General features: G+C 38.9%; 1 protein-coding gene across 12 annotated transcripts in view; it reads right to left on the bottom strand.

Moving 5' to 3' along the window:
- Positions 1-18,284, bottom strand: part of pleca (plectin a) — a 267,011-nt gene that overhangs the window by 49,886 nt on the left and 198,841 nt on the right. For all 12 annotated transcript variants that reach the window (XM_057827668.1, XM_057827669.1, XM_057827670.1 and 9 more), the window contains 8 exons: positions 17,976-18,065; positions 14,073-14,150; positions 13,891-13,983; positions 9,210-9,376; positions 4,974-5,089; positions 4,801-4,907; positions 2,197-2,316; positions 2,031-2,126 (listed from right to left, as the gene is read on the bottom strand). In XM_057827668.1, coding sequence (XP_057683651.1) covers positions 2,031-2,126; positions 2,197-2,316; positions 4,801-4,907; positions 4,974-5,089; positions 9,210-9,376; positions 13,891-13,983; positions 14,073-14,150; positions 17,976-18,065 — 867 coding nt within the window. The remainder of the gene's footprint in view (positions 1-2,030; positions 2,127-2,196; positions 2,317-4,800; positions 4,908-4,973; positions 5,090-9,209; positions 9,377-13,890; positions 13,984-14,072; positions 14,151-17,975; positions 18,066-18,284) is intronic.

The raw sequence follows: 18,284 nt of genomic DNA, 5'->3' as shown, positions 1-18,284 counted from the left end.
CCTGCACTAGTTCTATAAAATTAACATTTACTGACCACCACAATGTTTTTATTCATTTCTTTTACTGTTTCTGAATGCTAAAGAGTTGCACTTTTGAAGTAATTCATTATTTTTTCAAGCTTTTTGAGTTTGTTCTACACGATAAAATGTCTGATGGGAGTGCTCGTCCGAGACTGGTGATTCCATACTTTTTGCTAGGGGTTGTAGATCAGGAAGCGTACAGACGCACTCGCCCACCCCACACACGCACACACAGAGCAGCCGAGTGACAGAGGCGACAGCCAAGTGAAAGAGGAGTCAGGCTACCCGCACATTTGTTGCTTGTGAAGCATCCAGAGGCGACGGCTGTATATAAACCCATTTGTACTGTTTATTGTGCGTTTTTCAATTGTGGTCGAATACTTGGAACCGGAAATACAAATAGCTAACGATAGCTCCAACATATTCATAGTTAGTTAGTGTAGACGATTAATGTATTTCTTGTAGTTGTTTGTGCTCTTTCTTTCTGTCTGTCTCTCTCTCTCTTTTCTTCTGTTCCCCCATAACCCCTTCCGGTTCGCTGATTTCTCCCATTAAAAAAGGTCGGGTGAATGAATCTTAATGGATGTATGTGTATATATACATATATACATATGGAGGAAAACACAGACAGGACTGAAAAAGCAGTTTCTGCTCTTGCACTCCTCTTTAAAAGCCAAAACAACTGTTGTGTTTGATAGAACAATATGTCTATATGCTGCCATAGCAGATTCATGGCTCATTAAGCACCCAAACTATTTTTAATTTGCCTGTTTTACCCTGGAAACCCCCGTTTACAGATGTCGCGCAACCGTTTTCGTTTCAACCCAGCCACGAAAACAAGGTAAGTAATTATATTTATTATACAAAATGTCTGTCATTTTTAGGTTTGAATCATTAATTGATGTCTAATATTTTGTTTAAAAAGAAAAAAAAACGACTTAAAAAAATTATTCACTCGCATATTTTAAACTTTTAAACAAATTACGTAACAATGAAAAATTTGGTGTCTGTAAAAAAAGTCACGGATATCTACCTCATAACTATCGCTTAATTGTATTTTTTTGTTACTGTCGCATTTTCCCCGATATGTTAGATGATAAATAATCGATTCAAACAAAGAAAAATTGAAAAAAAAAAAAAAACCAAGGGTAAAAAAGGGTAAATATATGAAAAAGAAAATCTGGACCACTCCTTGATGTCTGCGATTTCATCACGGTCTTTGTTATATTACCATGTTTCACCCATAAAATCCCCAAAAATGCAGCTGTGGCCAATCACAGCTGTGTCTTGACACTCAGTGATACATGCGACATGGAGTTTTTGGATCGAAACACGGTAAGTACGCGATAATATCTCGTTAAAGTCATGGCGTCTGTAATTCTGCTCTCGCGAGCTCTCACCTCCAGGTAGGGTTTTGCTGTCTAAAAAACTTTTTTTTTAAAACTCTTTTTTTAAAATGCCGTCCTGTTCAAAATTTTTCTTCCCCCAGAAAATGGAGATTTTAAGCTTTTCAATGATGTATCACGCACGCATATTGGACAATTTTGAAATTTGGCCAAATAGGGGGTCTCAGAGAAGAACTTCAAGTCACCTGAATGTTTTCCGCCATATACATATGTATGTGTATATACAGTATATCTCTCCTATGTGATACATTAAAACTGTTCAGATCAATCACACAGATCTCCATTCTCCGTGTCAAGAAGCTGAACAGGACAAGTTAAAGAAAAAAAAAAAGATTTATGTGAATACTTTGTTAGATTATTTAATAAAGTACAATTGAACTCAGTGTACAGATTGTCAAAATCAGGTGACTTCGACTCAGACTCAGGTGTAAAAATATGCGATTGGGACATCCCTAGTCTAATATATACAGTACATACAATATAGATGGTTACAGCAGGTCAGTCAGCTGCAATCATTTTCTGCATTTTTCTCAGACGAATATAGAATAAATGCCTACGAGAATAATTTGTCTGGTAATCATAAAGCTTGTGATGACTTATCACCTCAAAGGTTTTGAAGATGTGTTTGGATCGGTTCTTGTCAGCTTCCTTGGCCGGGAGCTCGGTTTCCTTGAACTTTAGGAATTGACGCCAAAGAACCTGCACAAGAACAAAACCTATGTCAAGCGGTATGTTTTCAAATATGTTTAGGATAAAGGGATGCCACTACCTCAATCTCCTCGTAGCTGGTGGGGAACTTGCGCTCCTCAAAGACCAGGATGTGGTGTCTGATCCACTGCAGTAGCATTGTAACCAGTTCGTAGTACTCCTGCCAGCGCAGCTCCAGCTCCTATAACCAAATAGTTTATATGGAAAACATGGAAGAAAAATACTCCTTGACTGAAAAGGAACAACACAACAACAATAATCTCAGTTTTCTGTGTAACCTTCATCTGGTGAACACACACACTCAGTGTTACCTCTACTTATGACATTAATTTGTCCTGGAAGTAGTCTCATAACCCAAAGATTTCATAAATGGAGACATATAAATGCCATAATCCATTCCAAGTCTACTGACACGCCACATAAAATATTATAATAAGGGTAAATCCGGAATAAAACAACAGCCAAACACATTTGAATGATTCCATACACCTAACCGAACCGAACCGAATGTCCTCTTTCACTAGATCGATGGTGCCTATTGCCTATTTCTCTACATGACACAAAAAAGCGAGGAGACCTATGCTCTATTGTGCTACTAATGTAATGAACCGCCTGTGAGCTTAAAAAACTCTTGTTGAGACAAAAACACGAGGAACCTCAAATGTCTACCCACTATAGCAGCAATAACACCGTTGCGCTTGTGAACGTCATCATACCGCAACACCCAAAATGAAACGTGAAAGCATGATGGCAAAGATTATGACCAATAGGGTAGCAGGATCTGATGGCATGACGACTGACTCCACCATCAGTTGATAAGACAACTCCCACAGACTTTCCCATAGGAGGCCGACCCATAGAGCGTTGAGGTGGCTTTCACTTGTCACTGTGACACATTGCGTTCTATCACCGGATTTAGGTGGAAATAGTACAAAGGTTTTACTGCATACAAGCAGGCAAGAGTGTCTCAAAAGTGATTTGGTTTCAAGGTTTCAAGGTAATTATTATATTTTTCACACAATGACTGCACTTTGAAACGTTGTGAATACAATGAAATGAATCGAAAAAGTTAGCCTAACTTTAGCTTGAAATATTTACAAAAAATTAATGATAACTGCCTGTTTTTTTGCTTTTAACCAAGGATCTAGACTGTTTTACATTCATATCTATAGAAATTCCGCGATTGCAGTTACATTTATTTGCAAGAATTTTCTACTTAAAAATCTCTTTGTTTCGTGACGGCCGCCATGTTGGATTTTGTATCGTTACACAATAGCGGAATTCAACCAAATATATCCTCAAGTATTAAGTTTCTGATGTGAAAATTGAGTGATTTATTAGCTGTTGAAAACTTGCACTAAATTAAAAAAAATAAATCAAGTTGCTATTTTGAGCAAAAACCTATATATTTTAAATATTGCTATTGATGATCCTGAAAATATAGGTGATTATCTCTGCAATTGGTGATTTTTGTGCATCTAGCGTAAAATTTGAGAATTTTATAGCAATTTTCAAGCAAGTTTTGTTATACTTGTATAAAAAAATTATCAGGATTTTATTAGGGAACGACTTTGAATTTTCTTATGCCAAGTGTCCTGGGGCTGAAGTAAGTGGCCAGCATTATTCATTTTATTAAAAAGATTAATCATAACACCTATCTTTCTAAAACAAACATGTTTTTTAGGAGCCTGAGAGGATGAGGACGCCCCGATTCTCGAGCCGGAAGGTGCTGGCCAGTTGGGAGAACTACAAGTCTGTCAAGGCTGGCTACAAGTTGACCCAGAAGGTGCTGGCGCGCTCTTCGATCAAGAACCAGAGCTTTTGTAAATAGGCCCCCTACGGATCGCCCCCGTTTCCCGTGTCATGTCAGTAGGTTATGAAGTTTATGGTATTGTACAGTATATTTGCCTCTTGTAACCTGAATTTTTTTTTCTAAATAAGAGGCAATGTTTTCCCGTTTAAACGTGTCGTAACCTGAAAATAACATTTGTAGAGATGTTCCTAAGTAGAGGTACCACTCTCTCCCTCTCTCTCTCTCTCTCTCTCTCTCTCTATATATATATATATATATAAATTTATATATAAGTGGTTTATTTTTATTGAATGTTTTTATAATGCATTGTTTCAGTTCAAAGGATATTGCTAACCAATACCCTCATTTTTACGTTCAAAATATACAAATATACAAAATTAAAAAAAAAAACAAGTTTCTCGTGAGTTACTCAATACTTACCTTAAGTAGTTTTTGCAATTGGTTAACAAACGGCCTCAAAATTGGTAAAAATATGATACCACCTGAATTTGCCATCGAAAAAACGATTTTATATTTTGGATAATGATCAAAGAAATGTCCTTAAATAATCCATATTAGTACAAATATGATGGATTGCCAATGAAAATCAACAGTGGAGGATATGCATACCATTCATTGATGTTTGGGCTGTAAACATTATTTGTGTGTGATCATACTGCTGCGGTCAAGGGGGCAGGACTGAGCATTTGAGCACTAGTACATGGGTTGTGTATGGAGTTCTGAGAATCGATTGGAACTGGGACTAACTGGTTCAAACTGGAATCGAAATAAGGATTCGGAACTGTTCATATTCAAACAATATGACTATTATGATGTATTGTCACATGACATTTGACACCGTTTTGTACTTACATTGGCTTTGACACCGTCCTGAACGTCGGGCACCCTGGGCATGGCATCATAGAGCGACGACACGTAGGTGATGATGGATTTCTCGTCGGGATGCGGCACGTCCACGTCTGCAAACAAACAAGACGTCATTGCCGAGACCATTCGGTTTTTCTGCTTCGACATTCGCTCCTCACCCTCTGGGTCCAGCAGTCTGGTGACGCCCAGCTCTCGCTCGGCCACGCTGAAGGCCTGCTCCAGGTTTTGCTGGTTGGTCTGGCGTCCCACTTTACCCATGTCGATGACGTTCGGCCTGCGAACAGAACAAGTTAAAGTTCATTGACATTTTTCTGTTCTGTATCACTGAATGTTAGTGTTGGCCATTAAAGTGCTATTTAGGGAAGCCTTTTCTTCCGGGAAAAAGTTTGGTAACCACTATCGTATATCAAAGTCCTACAGTGGCTGCAGGCCAGCAAGGTACGAGCCAGGACACGAGTGCTAATACCGCAGAGGTTTGACATTCCCAAATTCAAAGCGATAAGCAGCGACGTCTGCATGCATGCAGCCACAAGCACAGCTGATAAAAATATTCTCAGTGTACATGAGCTGGGTCCAGTCTTGCTCCTGGTAGCAGGCCATTCTATAGGACAGTCGATCCCTGCTCACAAGAACTACATCCGACCCTGAACACATTTCAAGGTCTTGCTCCTCTGTGGTAGTGCTCTCTTGTGGTTCCTCTTTCCTTTTCGGATGCTTCCTGGAGCGGAATCTTCTCTTCAGGTTCAACATAACGGCAGGAATACACGACAGATCTTCGTCAGTGCTCGAATCTACAGCGGGAGGGTTTTGCTTCTTCCACATCAGATGGGCGTACAGGAGGTGGTGCGCCTAAAATTGGTGTAATGCAACACCCACCAGAACCATGCCAAGTCAAGACAAAGTCTGAGCAAGACTCCACCCGAATGAGCTCACAAGGCATCGTAAGATTGTACATGCAGGAATTCTCGCAAATTTAGAGAAAATATGTGGATTGCTTTAAGCAAATATGGGATTGCGCCACCTGTCACTCACTTTATCAGTGAGCGGGATCGTTTCTCATGATAGGGTGCACCAAAAGTGCCAAGAACATTCATTTTTGGGAAATCCATATGGTTATATTTGGCGAATTGAGTCCTTGTTGGATACAGTGATCCCTCGGTACTTCGTGCATCAAACTTCATGCCCTCAGTCCATTGCGGATTTTTTTTAATTAAAAAAAAAACAACAAAAAATACAGATGAGCTGTCCCGAACCGATCGTGTAGTCTCACTCGCCCTCCTTGTCCCTGCTCTTTGTTGTTCAGGCAATGCACTAGAGTTGCTTTATTAAAGTTAACAATGATTGATGGACATCATCTGTTTGATCTTGCCACAGATCCCTGGAAGCCTCAGCATCAAAGCTCCGCATGCGTCAATCATTGACTTCCAGCCATTTTCACCGGAGCAACCCCCTTCGCTCCTGGTAAATTTACTGGATTTTGACTGATTTTGCAAGGCCCACAGAAAATTCTGTTCTATTGCTATATAAACATGCAACCCACCAAAAGAAAGATTAAGCTCTCTTCTTTCAGCAGGAAAAAAAAGTTCATTTCTTTAGAAATCAGCATTAGAAAATAGCTTAGTTTGAGCAATTTTCCAATTTCTGATAAAAAACATGGAAATTGAGCTTTTTGGAAAAGCATACATTTCAAACATAACTTTGACTTTAACACAGCTATTTTTTGCTTTTGTGACATCCCAAACATCTGAATAATGTTTTCCTTCTACAAAATAACATAAATAACAAGACAAATAGAGCTTTTGATAGCAGAGTAACAATTTATTTACACATAACTAAACTATTGAACTGAGAGATGACGCTCTTGTGGCTGCGGATGCAGGGTACATCTTTCCCTCATCACCGCCTGTCTCATTAAGACAGATTTTTTTTAATCTTTCTTTTGTAGTGACTACTACTTCATAAAAGAATTCACCTAGGGAACTTGTGTGGGGCATGAGCCTGTGTTTTACATCGTTCTCCACATTTTTCTCAAGCTTCTTACTTCTTCAAACTTCCCATTTCTTGACTATTTCTCTTCATTCACTTCCTTTCATGGTCTGATATGAGTTCTTACCAAATGCGCTACTGCCCTCCATTGGCCAGTTTTATTGCTTTAAAATGGATTTTGAGCGTTCTTGTGAAAAAAAAAAAACGTAAAAGATGTATAAATGTGTTTTTGGGACACTGAAACAATTAAAAATAGAATATATTTATACGTTTTTGGGAGCAAATGAGTTAACAAAGACAAGCATTTTCATACTTTATTCTTGTTTAAAAATGATTCAGTGGGACAGTAACATGTTTAAAACTCCAATTATTACATTTGAATTGCTTAAAGTAATTTTTTTCCGCATCGTTTGCCAATTCTGTCAATGAACCAGCGATTTTTCATGTTTGAAGTGTCACCTTATAACCGCAATTTTGCGTTTTGGAGAAGATTGCCAAAGTTTTATAGCAGGCTAAAGTGGTTAGTACCGTATTTTTCGGACTATAAGTCGCAGTTTTTTACATAGTTTGGCTGGGGGTACAACTTATACTCAGGAGCGACTTATGTGTGAATTAACACATTTTTATATCATTTCACATGTTATTTTGGTGTTTTGGAGTGACACTGATGGTTTGCTAAACTTGTTAGCATGTTCTTTATGCTATAGTTATCTGAATAACTCTTAATAGCTATGTTACATTAACATACTGGTCACGTTCGCATTTTGTTGTTCATGCATCATGTAACATTATCATACTGTACACTTATTCAGCATTTTGTTCTATATTGTATTTTTATTTTAAATTGCCTTTAAAGATGAAATATCTGTTCTATGTGCTGGATTTTATCAAGTATATTTCCCCCCAAAATGCGACTTATACTCCAGTGCGACTTACATTTTTTTCCTCTTCATTGGGCATTTTATGGCTGGTGCGACTTATACTCAGGTGCGACTTATAGTCCGAAAAATACGGTACATTGTCTTTTTTCCATTAGCCTCCGTTAGCCACAATGTAGCAATGCTAACTTTTTACAATGTTTAATATAGATGTGTTTCCTTATTATGTGTGTCTGAACTGTAATAATACGGAGTGTCGATGACTAATAAACATCTGTGAGAGGAACTGGAGTCTCATATGCAATCAACACGCACGTGTGCCGAATGTACGCAGCACAAGCTAGCGCAAATGTATGCACGCACGCGGTGATGCAATTGCAGCTGGGAAAATGACTGCCCTCATTTTTATTTACCGTGCGATAAATTGACTTGTTGTACAACGCGACAGGCTTCGTCACGCGTTGTGAACATATGACAGAAACTATGTCGTATTTTCGTCTCCTTGTCGTCTCAGCAAACGAAAAATGGCATTCGTCTCATTATGTTCTAGTCTCCCTGAGAATGCTCAGTTTTCTTTCTGTGCTCCAAATGAGCAGTACTGTATTTCAATACAGTGATCCCTCGCTACTTCGCGCTTCAAACTTCGCGCCCTCAGTCCATCGTGGATTTTTTTTCAATTAAAAAATAAATAAATAAATACAGATGCCCCGTCCCAATCTGATCACGTAGTCTCACTCTCCCTCCTGCTGCTTCTCTTGGTCAGGCAGTGCGCTGGATTTGCTTATTAGAGTTAACGATGACTGACAGATGTTAAGGCTTGATCTTGCCAGAGATGCTTGGAAGCCAAAACTTCAAAGCGCCGCATGTGTCATTCATCGTTTAACTTGTTTAACAGTTGCTGTGGCAACTCACTGTGTGTAAGTGAGCAGCTTGAGTGGATTTAAGTGGACTAACTAAATGAAGCATTTAATGAAGACAAGTATTTTACTAATTTAGTCTTGTTTAAAATATAATTCGGTGGGGCAGTAACATGTTTAAAACTTATCATAATTATTACATTTGAAGTGCTTAAAATCCATTTTTTAAATATATCACATAAAAGTTTTTTTAATTTATACTTTGGGAAAAAACATGAAAAGAAAATGTCTTACATGTATCTCTTTCCAATGCTAAATCTGAATGTCTATAATAATCTATAAATTGATATAAACTTTGAGTATGAGATTAAACAGGAATTATTTATGTCTGCTATTTGTGTCTTCTTTCTGGAAATCAAAATATGATCGCTCGAGAATGACATATAGCCAGCATGTGTCGTCTTTTGTTTTGATGCTTCTGCGCATGCGGGTCAGTTTACTCAGCGCATGTCGGACTGCGAGTTTGTGCACATGCGTACTATATTACGGTTTCAATGGAAAAAGGCAGTCTGAACTGGCACGCCCAGAAAAGACCTGTGGTATGAACCTATCCTTAGTTACTAAGTGTATACAGTAACTTATATGCTATGGGATGGACAGAGTGTTCACCTACCTGTGTTTGTGTATGATGGCGTTAAAGAGCTTGCCATCCCGCCAGTTGCTGGTGAAGTTGTCGCAGCGCAGACCCTGGTAGCCCTCCACCATCCTCTGGGACCAAAGCAGCAGACGCTCCTTGGCCGTCATGTCGTCTGACTGGCCGTTTACCTGGATGTCGGAGATCTGCAAGAGAAGATGCGTGATTGATGCATCTCTTGATTTTTTTTTTGACTATCTAAAAAAGTTACTTGATATTCACAACAGTTGTTGCACACAGTCAGCATCCTGTCGCTGATTTTCATCCAAAACTGCAATTAAACTCATCGTTTCCAGACTAGTACGAGAAGACGCAGTTTACAAAATTCAGAAAAAATGACTCACAAATGTAGTTAAAAATAAACTGTCATTAAAGAAAATGAAGGCAGCAGCTGAGGAATGTTGGCGTGTTTTCTCCTCAATGCCCTCAAGGGCAAACTCCTTTTGTTAATGACTCAAACAAACAAAAATATTGTAAATGTAGCAGTGAAACGCTAAAAGGTCCATTGTGTATTTGTTTTACTTTATGCACCACAAGGGTGGATTTTACTACATAGCGTGCAGGTACAATTGGAGGAAATTTCTAGTATTATTTTTTAATACCACAGCTATTTTTGAAGAATAGCCAACTCTCACTAACTGGCTTTTTTTTTCCGGAAATGAGAAGAAGATGGGGAAACCCGACCATGGTGATTCAGACTAAATGGAAACAGGACCTCCACCCAGTTCCCTTTTTTGGATTATTGGCCTTTAAAACATGCTAGCTGAGTAAGAAATGCCAGCCGGGATTAGTTGTGGTCGTTCCCACTACAGTTCGAGGCACTCACGCCCACGTTGGTGCCCCCTGGCTTCCCCGAAGGAAGAGCTGAGTCACACAGGAAAATGAATCCCGCATCCCAACGTGACCATTACGCTCATTATAACTTCAAGAAAACGGGAAAAATCCAGTCTACTCCCACTGCTGTGGACTCAAACTTTCCAAACTATGTAGTTCGTTGAAAGAGCTGTCCAACTTAAGGAAAAAAAAAAAAAAAAAACATTAACCCTACCTCAACCCAACCAAAGATCAAATCTTTCCTTAACCAAACGCCTAATCGGACGTCTACTATTGATAAACTTATTTTAATTTGCAGCAGAAGGATGAATGGACGCCACATGATTGGACGTATAATTTTTTTTAACACAGTGTATACTGTATATATTCAGTGTATCACAAAAGTGAGTACACCTCTCGCATTTCTGCAGACATTTAAGTATATCTTTTCATGGGACAACACTGACAAAAAGACACTTTGACACAATGAAAAGAAGTCTGTGTGCAGCTTATATAAAAGTGTTAATTTATTTTCCCCTAAAAATAAGTCAAAATATAGCCATTAATATCCAAACCCCTGGCAACAAAAGTGAGTACACCCCTTAGAAACTGCATCCCTAAATGTCCAAATTGAGTACTGCTTGTCATTTTCCCTTCAAAATGTCACGTGACTCGTTACAGGAGTGTTGTCAGCATTGCCGCAGAGATTAAAGAGGTGGGGGATCAGCCTGTTAGTGCTCAGACCATACGCCGCACTCTACATCAAATTGGTGTGCATGGCTGTCACCCTAGGAGGAAGCTTCTTCTGAAGATGGTACACAAGAAAGCCCGCCCGTCTCATCAGACAATGGGATGTGGTTCTAGAAATTCATATGCTTTCTTGACATGTCTTCAGCAAACTGTTTGCGGGCTTTCTTGTGTACTGGTCGTTTGACTGACTCTATAGACCCTACCCACCGACGTCACAAAACCACGTGCTTGCTGTATGGTTCCGCCCACTTGTCCGTCATTTTGTCTCTGTATTAGCATTGGTTTCAATTGATCGAGGAATTTAAAATGCATTTCATGGAAGACCCGGTGCTTTCTGATGCCGTAAACTCACTAGATGTGTTGCATAAAAGCCGTTATGTGGAAAAGCTTCGTTCTATACAGTCGCCAGATCCATATTTGATGCCCAAATCGATGCTTTTCGACCCACTGTCTTCGCCCTGTCTGCCTGACATCTGCTACGCTGATATTTACAATTATCTTGTCCACACAAAATCAGCCTATTCTCACGAAAATTTGAAAAACTTCAAGAGCTTGGAGGCTTATAAATACTTCGTTGCTGGTTGGGTGAAACAGGTCCTCTTTCAATTCAAAATCTTTTGTTATTGCTAACATCCACTGTCAAGTCTAATGTATTTCATGTCGTTTGTCAATGGAGTTAAGGCTTTTAATGTTTATATGGTTTAGCGATAGCACTCTCACTACATACATACGTGTATGTTGTCGGCGATTAGCCTAGCAATGATCTTAATTGTGGTTATTTGTCAGCCCAAAACCCTCTAAGTATATCTTAAATGCATCTTACCGGATATAAAATGACTACTACATAGTCTGTGGTGATTTTTTTGGTGCCCAGTTTTCACGTCGAATTGCAGCCGTCCATTTGGCTCTCCTCTTTGGATCCTTCGGAATACGGTAAAACTTCAAGTCTCTCCTTCCATCTTCTCTGTTAGTGCAACCAACAGCCACACACGCCTTCACCATTTTGATTATTAATGTTAAGGAGCAGAAAAACACGCCGTAAATAGGAGGAATGTACGTAGCCGTAACAGGTTAACACTATGTTTTGACGGACAATTGGGCGGTACCATTCAGGAGAGCGGAGTTGTGACGTCACGTGGGTAGGGTCTATACAGTAGATGCTGCGTGTTAAAGAGGGTGTGGCTAGCAGAAGGTGATGCTAAACTGTAATTTGTTGAGCATGTCAGTTCACATATGAGAGGGTCATGCAGATTGTGCATGCGAAAATGATATGTAGTCCGGGGTACTTCCTTCATATACAGTTTATGGGCGCTACTGCCAGTTTGAATTGAATTACCATATTTTCCACACTATAAGATGCACCTAACCCTAAGCCTTATAATCAGATGCGCCTTAAATATGGATCAATTTTTGTTCATCATGGCATGACATTCCCTTTAGCATAGCACTATCTAGTGGATGTATAACGCAACTCCAACCACTACTAATACTACTTTTACTGCGCCTTATAAGACCCCAATCACATGACGTCACAACTCCGCCCCCCTGACTTGATCCGCCATATTGTCCGTCAGCTCGTCGTGTTTACACATTACCGCTACGTACATTCCTCTTATTACGGCGTGTTTTTCTGCTCGTTGACATTAATAATCAAAATGGTGAAGGCGTGTGTGGTGGTTGGTTGCTGTAACAGGGAAGATAAGACGGAGAGACTTGAAGTTCTACCGTATTCCGAGAGACCCGAAGAGGAGAGCGAGATGGACTGCTGCAATTCGACGAGAATACTGGGCACCAAACAATCACCACAGACTATGTAGTAGTCATTTTATATCTGGTAAGATGTATTTAATATATATTTAGAGAGTATTGAGCTGACAGCCACAATTAAAATCATTGCGAGGCTAATCGCCGAAAACATACAGTTTCAAATTCAAAATGTTTATGTCTTCCACCATCATTACTTTTTGAATAATATTTAGCTGGTACCAAGTGAAAGAAGCTGGCCTTGTCTACGGATCATCAGTTAAACAGGGGTGTCCAAACGTTTTGCAAAGGGGGCCAGATTTGGTGTGGTAAAAATGTGGGGGCTTCCTTGGCTGATTTACGTAGAACAATATATTTAAACAAATTTTAGCAAGCCCTTCTGTGTGTCACATTTGCTTTATTATTATTATTTTTTAATTCATAATTTCAACAATCTCGCCTTTGTGGCATTCTCTTTCGACCCTCCGGCTCTTGCGAAATACTGCTGCTGTGAAATTAAACTAGCTTCAAGTTGCTTTAATTTCTCGCTGCGTATTTTCCCTGTAATCTTGTCGTACATGTCAGCGTGTCTTGTTTGGTAATATCGCCTCACATCGAACTCTTTGAAAACAGCGACTGTCTCTTTGCAAATGAGGCAGACACAGTTGTTGCGTATTTTATTGAAGAAATAGTCCAATATCCACCTATCCTTGAAGCGTCGGCCATCGCAGTCAACTTTTTTTTTTATTGATTGCCGCCATTTTAGAAAATTGGAAGTAAAGGGTCACACGGGGTAATGTTGCTTAGAGTGCTGCTTTTAAAGTTTTTCAAACTTTCGTGAGAATAGGCTGAGTTTCTGTGGACAAGATAGTTGTAGATATCATGGTAGCAGATGTCAGGCAGAGACAGCAAAGACAGCGGGTCGAGAAATATCGATTTAGGCATCAAATATGGATCTGGCGAATGGATCGACCGAAGCTTTTCCACATAACGCCTTTTATGCAACACATCCAATGAGTTTACAGCGTCTGAAAGCACCGGGGCTTCCATGAATTGCACTATAAATTGCACAATAAATTGAGACCATTGAGAATACGGACACACAATGACGGACAATATGGCGGACCAATACAGCGACACGTCATTGTGTGACGTTGGTGATTGGGGTCTATAATGCGGTGCGCCCTATATATGAAAACAGTTTTAAAATAAGCCATTGAAGGTGCGCCTTATACTCCTATGCGCCTTATAGTGCGGAAGACACTGTATTTGTTTATTTAACTAAGGTGGCGGAGCTCGACTTTGGAGGGCTCCGGTCAACTTTAACCCCTGTATATAGACATAAAACACATACCTGGAAGTGCAGGATGATGGTCCATATGAGCCCCAGGGTCAGCTTGGGGTTTCCGTCAGCGATGTCATCGTTCCTGATATTGACCAGTTTGACCTGGAGTGGTTTGAAAAAATCCCATTTATGACAGGTTAACAAGACTAAACAAAGTATGAGCGTTATTTGGACAAGACTTCTTTTCCCACCTGTCTGCGCTTGAGGAAGTCCAGCGCGATCTGAACATTCTGGAGCTTGTGGAACCGCATGCGACCCTTCTCCCGTGGCTAAAAGAAAGCAAAGGACACAAATATTTAGCAGAGAGAAAAGGTAAGTCGAGTGTTTGCATTGCGCATGACTTGAATGAAGGTGCGAGAGCGCATGTGACCCGAAATCAGATCCACATGAGAGTAGACGTGACCCAGGCAGGACGTCGGATGTGGATGGCCGACGGTGACAATCACTGTCAGTTTATGAAATGTGTCAATTGAGGGTATTAAAAGACCAATTATCTGATCAAGGGGACTTTTATTTTTTAACAAATCCGGTGCAGAATTTGGACCTGTCCATAAAAGTAAGTCGAATGTGGCATGGAATTATGGGAAGTGAAAAAAAATATTGTATGTAAACAATGAATCAAAGGAACTGTGGTTCGAAAATAAAATAGTGATGAATTTGTTTCATTTCTTTGGTCATTATCCAAAATATAAAATCGTTTTCTCGATGAATTGGCAATGGAGATGGCGACATCAGGTGGTATCATATTTTCACCAATTTTGAGGCTTACAATTTTTAAATTGATTTTTTTAAAGTGGTCATTACAATAATATTCACACTTTTTAATAGGAAATTATTAGCATCCAATGCAAAATTTCAAAATACAAGTATTTTTTAAAACTCAAAATAGTCAAATTTTGTCTTTAAATTGCTTTGGACTGTGATTAAAAATAACTACTGTCTTTACATTTAATATTAATGATTATTTATAATTTTAATGAATAACAAAAATCTTTCCATTTGAAAAATAATCACAATTCCAACTTAATTTGAATTGAATTTGAAATGTGTATAATAATGTTTAGTAACATTTTGAAAATATGTATTTTTAAATGTTATGTTATTCTAAAAAAGACAACTAATTAATACATTTTAATCAAATATAAAATTTGTAGTACAAGACATTATTCTGATTTGAATATTTTTAAGTGAAAAAAAAATTGTAATGCAATGTTTAAAATATATTGTACATACATCGATAGAAATTTTTTTTTTTAGATCCATGAAAGAGCGCTAATAATTTGCATTAGTCTAGCGCTGCAACGATTACTCGATTAACTCGAGCAATTCGATTATAAAAAAGATTTAAATTAAATTTTGCTGCTACGAGTATTCGTTTAATTAAAGTGACGTTGTAATGGTTTGTTTTGAAAGTGTTTGCATTTAGTTTTATTGATTTGGGTGGATACACTGCCCTCTAGTGGCAACAATGAATATGATATAACTCATTTCACATGGCCGAATCCAGCTGCTCCCTGTTAAGACCATCATAAGCTCATTTTTTGTTTGATCTAATGTTTTTTTTTTTAACACATTAGTAATTTAGTTTACAGCATAGACTTCATTATGTACTGACATGACACATTCCCCATTCACTGCGTCACGCTTCCCCGAAAGGGTACCATCCAACACTCCGCTTCATTTATTAACAGTCGGTGCATGCAGCGATCTAACGCCGGATTTAGGTCGAAAAAATACAAAAGCTGTACTGCATACAACAGGGGTGGCCAAACTATTCCACAAAGGGCCGCAGTGGGTGCAGGTTTTTGTTGCAACACATTAAGAGGACACCTTTTCACCAATCTGAAGTGCAATCAGTAAATTGCACTTCTGCTGAAACCTCATTGGTTAAAGTATCTATGCTGGGTCAGTTGGAACAAAGACCAGGACCCACTGCGGCCCTCGAGGACCGGTTTGCCCACCCCTGGCATACAAACAGGAAGGATTGTCTCAGGATGGATATGTTCGAGGTTTCAAAGTAATTATTTTGTTTTTCGTACCATGCATGCATTTTGAAACGTTGTGAAAAAATTCAATGGGAGAAATTAGCCGCTACGGCAATGGCATTATACTTCGCAATATTTGCGTAAAATAAATGCTACCTGCACGTTTTTTTTGCTTGTTACCTAGAATCAAGACTCTTTTACATCCATATCTATAAAGAATTCAGGGATTTAAGCATTTATTCACAAGAATTTTCAACGGAAAAAGCTTTCTTTACATATGGAGGCCGCTAATTTCCTTACTGACTAGCCTTATAGCTCACATTTCCGTAAAATGAATGCTTTACTGACTAGCCTCATAGTTCACAATATTTCCGTAAAATGAATGCTACCTGCAATTTTTTTTTCTTTTAACCAAGAATCGAGACTTTTTTACGTCCATATCTATACAAAATTCAGGCATTTAAGCATTTATTCACAAGAATTTTCAACGGAAAAGCTCTTTGTTTACATAGGGCGGCCGCTAATTTCCTTACTGACTAGCCTCATAGCTCGCAATATTTACGTAAAATAAATGCTACCTGCACAATTTTACTTTTAACCAAGAATTGAGACTCTTTTACGTCCATATCTATAAAAAATTCAGGGATTTAAGCATTTATTCACAAGAATTTTCAACGGAAAAGCTCGTTCTTTACATATGGCGGCCGCCACTTTCCTTACTGACTAGCCTCATAGCGCGCAATGATTACGTAAAATAAATGCTACCAGCACTTTTTTTGCTTTTAACCAAGAATTGAGATTCGTTTGCGTCCATATCTATAATTCAGGGATTTAAGCATTTATTCACAAGAATTTTCAACGGAAAAAGCTCTTTGTTCACATATGGCGGCCGCTAATTTCCTTACTGACTAGCCTCATTGTTCGCAATATTTACGTCAAATAAATGCTACCTGGACATTTTCTTTTTGCTTTTAACCAAGAATCTCGACTGTTTTATGTCCATATCTATAAAGAATTCAGGGATTTAAGCATTTATTCACAAGAATTTTCAACGGAAAAGCTCGTTGTTTACATATGGCGGCTGCCACTTTCCCTACTGACAAGCCTCATAGCTCGCAATATACTACCTGCATGTTTTTTTTTTTTTTTTGCTTTTAACCAAGAATCGAGACCATATCTATAAAGAATTCAGGGATTTAAGCATTTATTCACAATAATTTTCAACGGAAAAAGCTCTTTGTGTTACCACTCGGTCAGCTTTGACAGAGATAGGCTCCGCGCCCCGTGTCCCGGCAATACATTATGAACTCTATGGTTTATAGGTATATTTAGTTGTTTTTTTGTGGGAATATATGTTTGAACCATTTGTTAAGAGCATTGTAAAAAAAAAAAAAAAAAAAAAACTTAGCATTTTATAGCATTTAAGCTAGCAGACTTTTGCTATGTAAGTTAGCCAGTTGTTCTTTGTTGTACTTAGATCCTTATTTATTGATTTTTTAAAACCGTTTGAGGCTCAGCTCAGGTATTATAATTTTTTATGTTCCTTATCCGATTACTTGATTATTCGAACTCGCTAGTTCATTGAATAATCGACTACTAAAATAATCCATAGTTACAGCCCTACATTAGTCTTATCAAGAATTAAAGCGCACCACCTCATGTCACTTAAGTTTACTTGTCTAACATTTATAGGCGCAGTATGGCATTAAAAGATGATCATGCACTTCCATTTGATGTTTGGGTGAAGGAATTTACTTGGGGGAGGCCAATATTTAGGGGAAGGGTGGTGGTCGTGCGTTGACACATGCCACGCCAGAGCCAGCGTGCGACAGCACTCACCAAGCGCATGTTCCTCACTAGGTCACGTTCCCTCGGCTAGCACGGCACGAGCATCACAAGGAGTAGGACGAGGAGGAGGAAGGGGGGGTGTAAGGTCGTTAGAGCCCAAAAAATGAGTCAACAAGATGGCGCCCAAGAATGAAAATTAGTGTAACAAGAGAATAAACACATGCCACACAATGATACAACAACAGTAGAAAACGGCACAAGAAGCGAGGGAAGAAAGGGGATGGGAGGTGAGAGGGTGTTGAAAGGTCGAAGGTTACCCACCAGGGTCTCTCCGGAGAGAACCTCCAGCAGGGAGATGAGGTTGTGGCCATCTCGCAAGTCCTCGTACAGGTCGCTGACATGTCGCTGGGCCTAAAAAAACACATTGTATTACTTGTAAATAAAAATACAAATAGCGCAGAGTGAACATGTAGTTAGTACATTTGGCTCACAGTTATGAGGTTCTGGGTTTGCACACCCTCATTCCAAAAGAAAAAAAAACATGCATGTTACGTTATTATGTATTATAGATACAGTACATATGTGCTGGACCACAATATTAGACACATTTGGGTGGAAGGATTTCAACTG

This window comes from Corythoichthys intestinalis, chromosome 22 (genome assembly GCF_030265065.1).
Source record: "Corythoichthys intestinalis isolate RoL2023-P3 chromosome 22, ASM3026506v1, whole genome shotgun sequence".
Classification (NCBI taxonomy): Eukaryota; Metazoa; Chordata; class Actinopteri; order Syngnathiformes; family Syngnathidae; genus Corythoichthys; species Corythoichthys intestinalis.
This window is presented reverse-complemented; position numbering and strand designations above follow the sequence as displayed.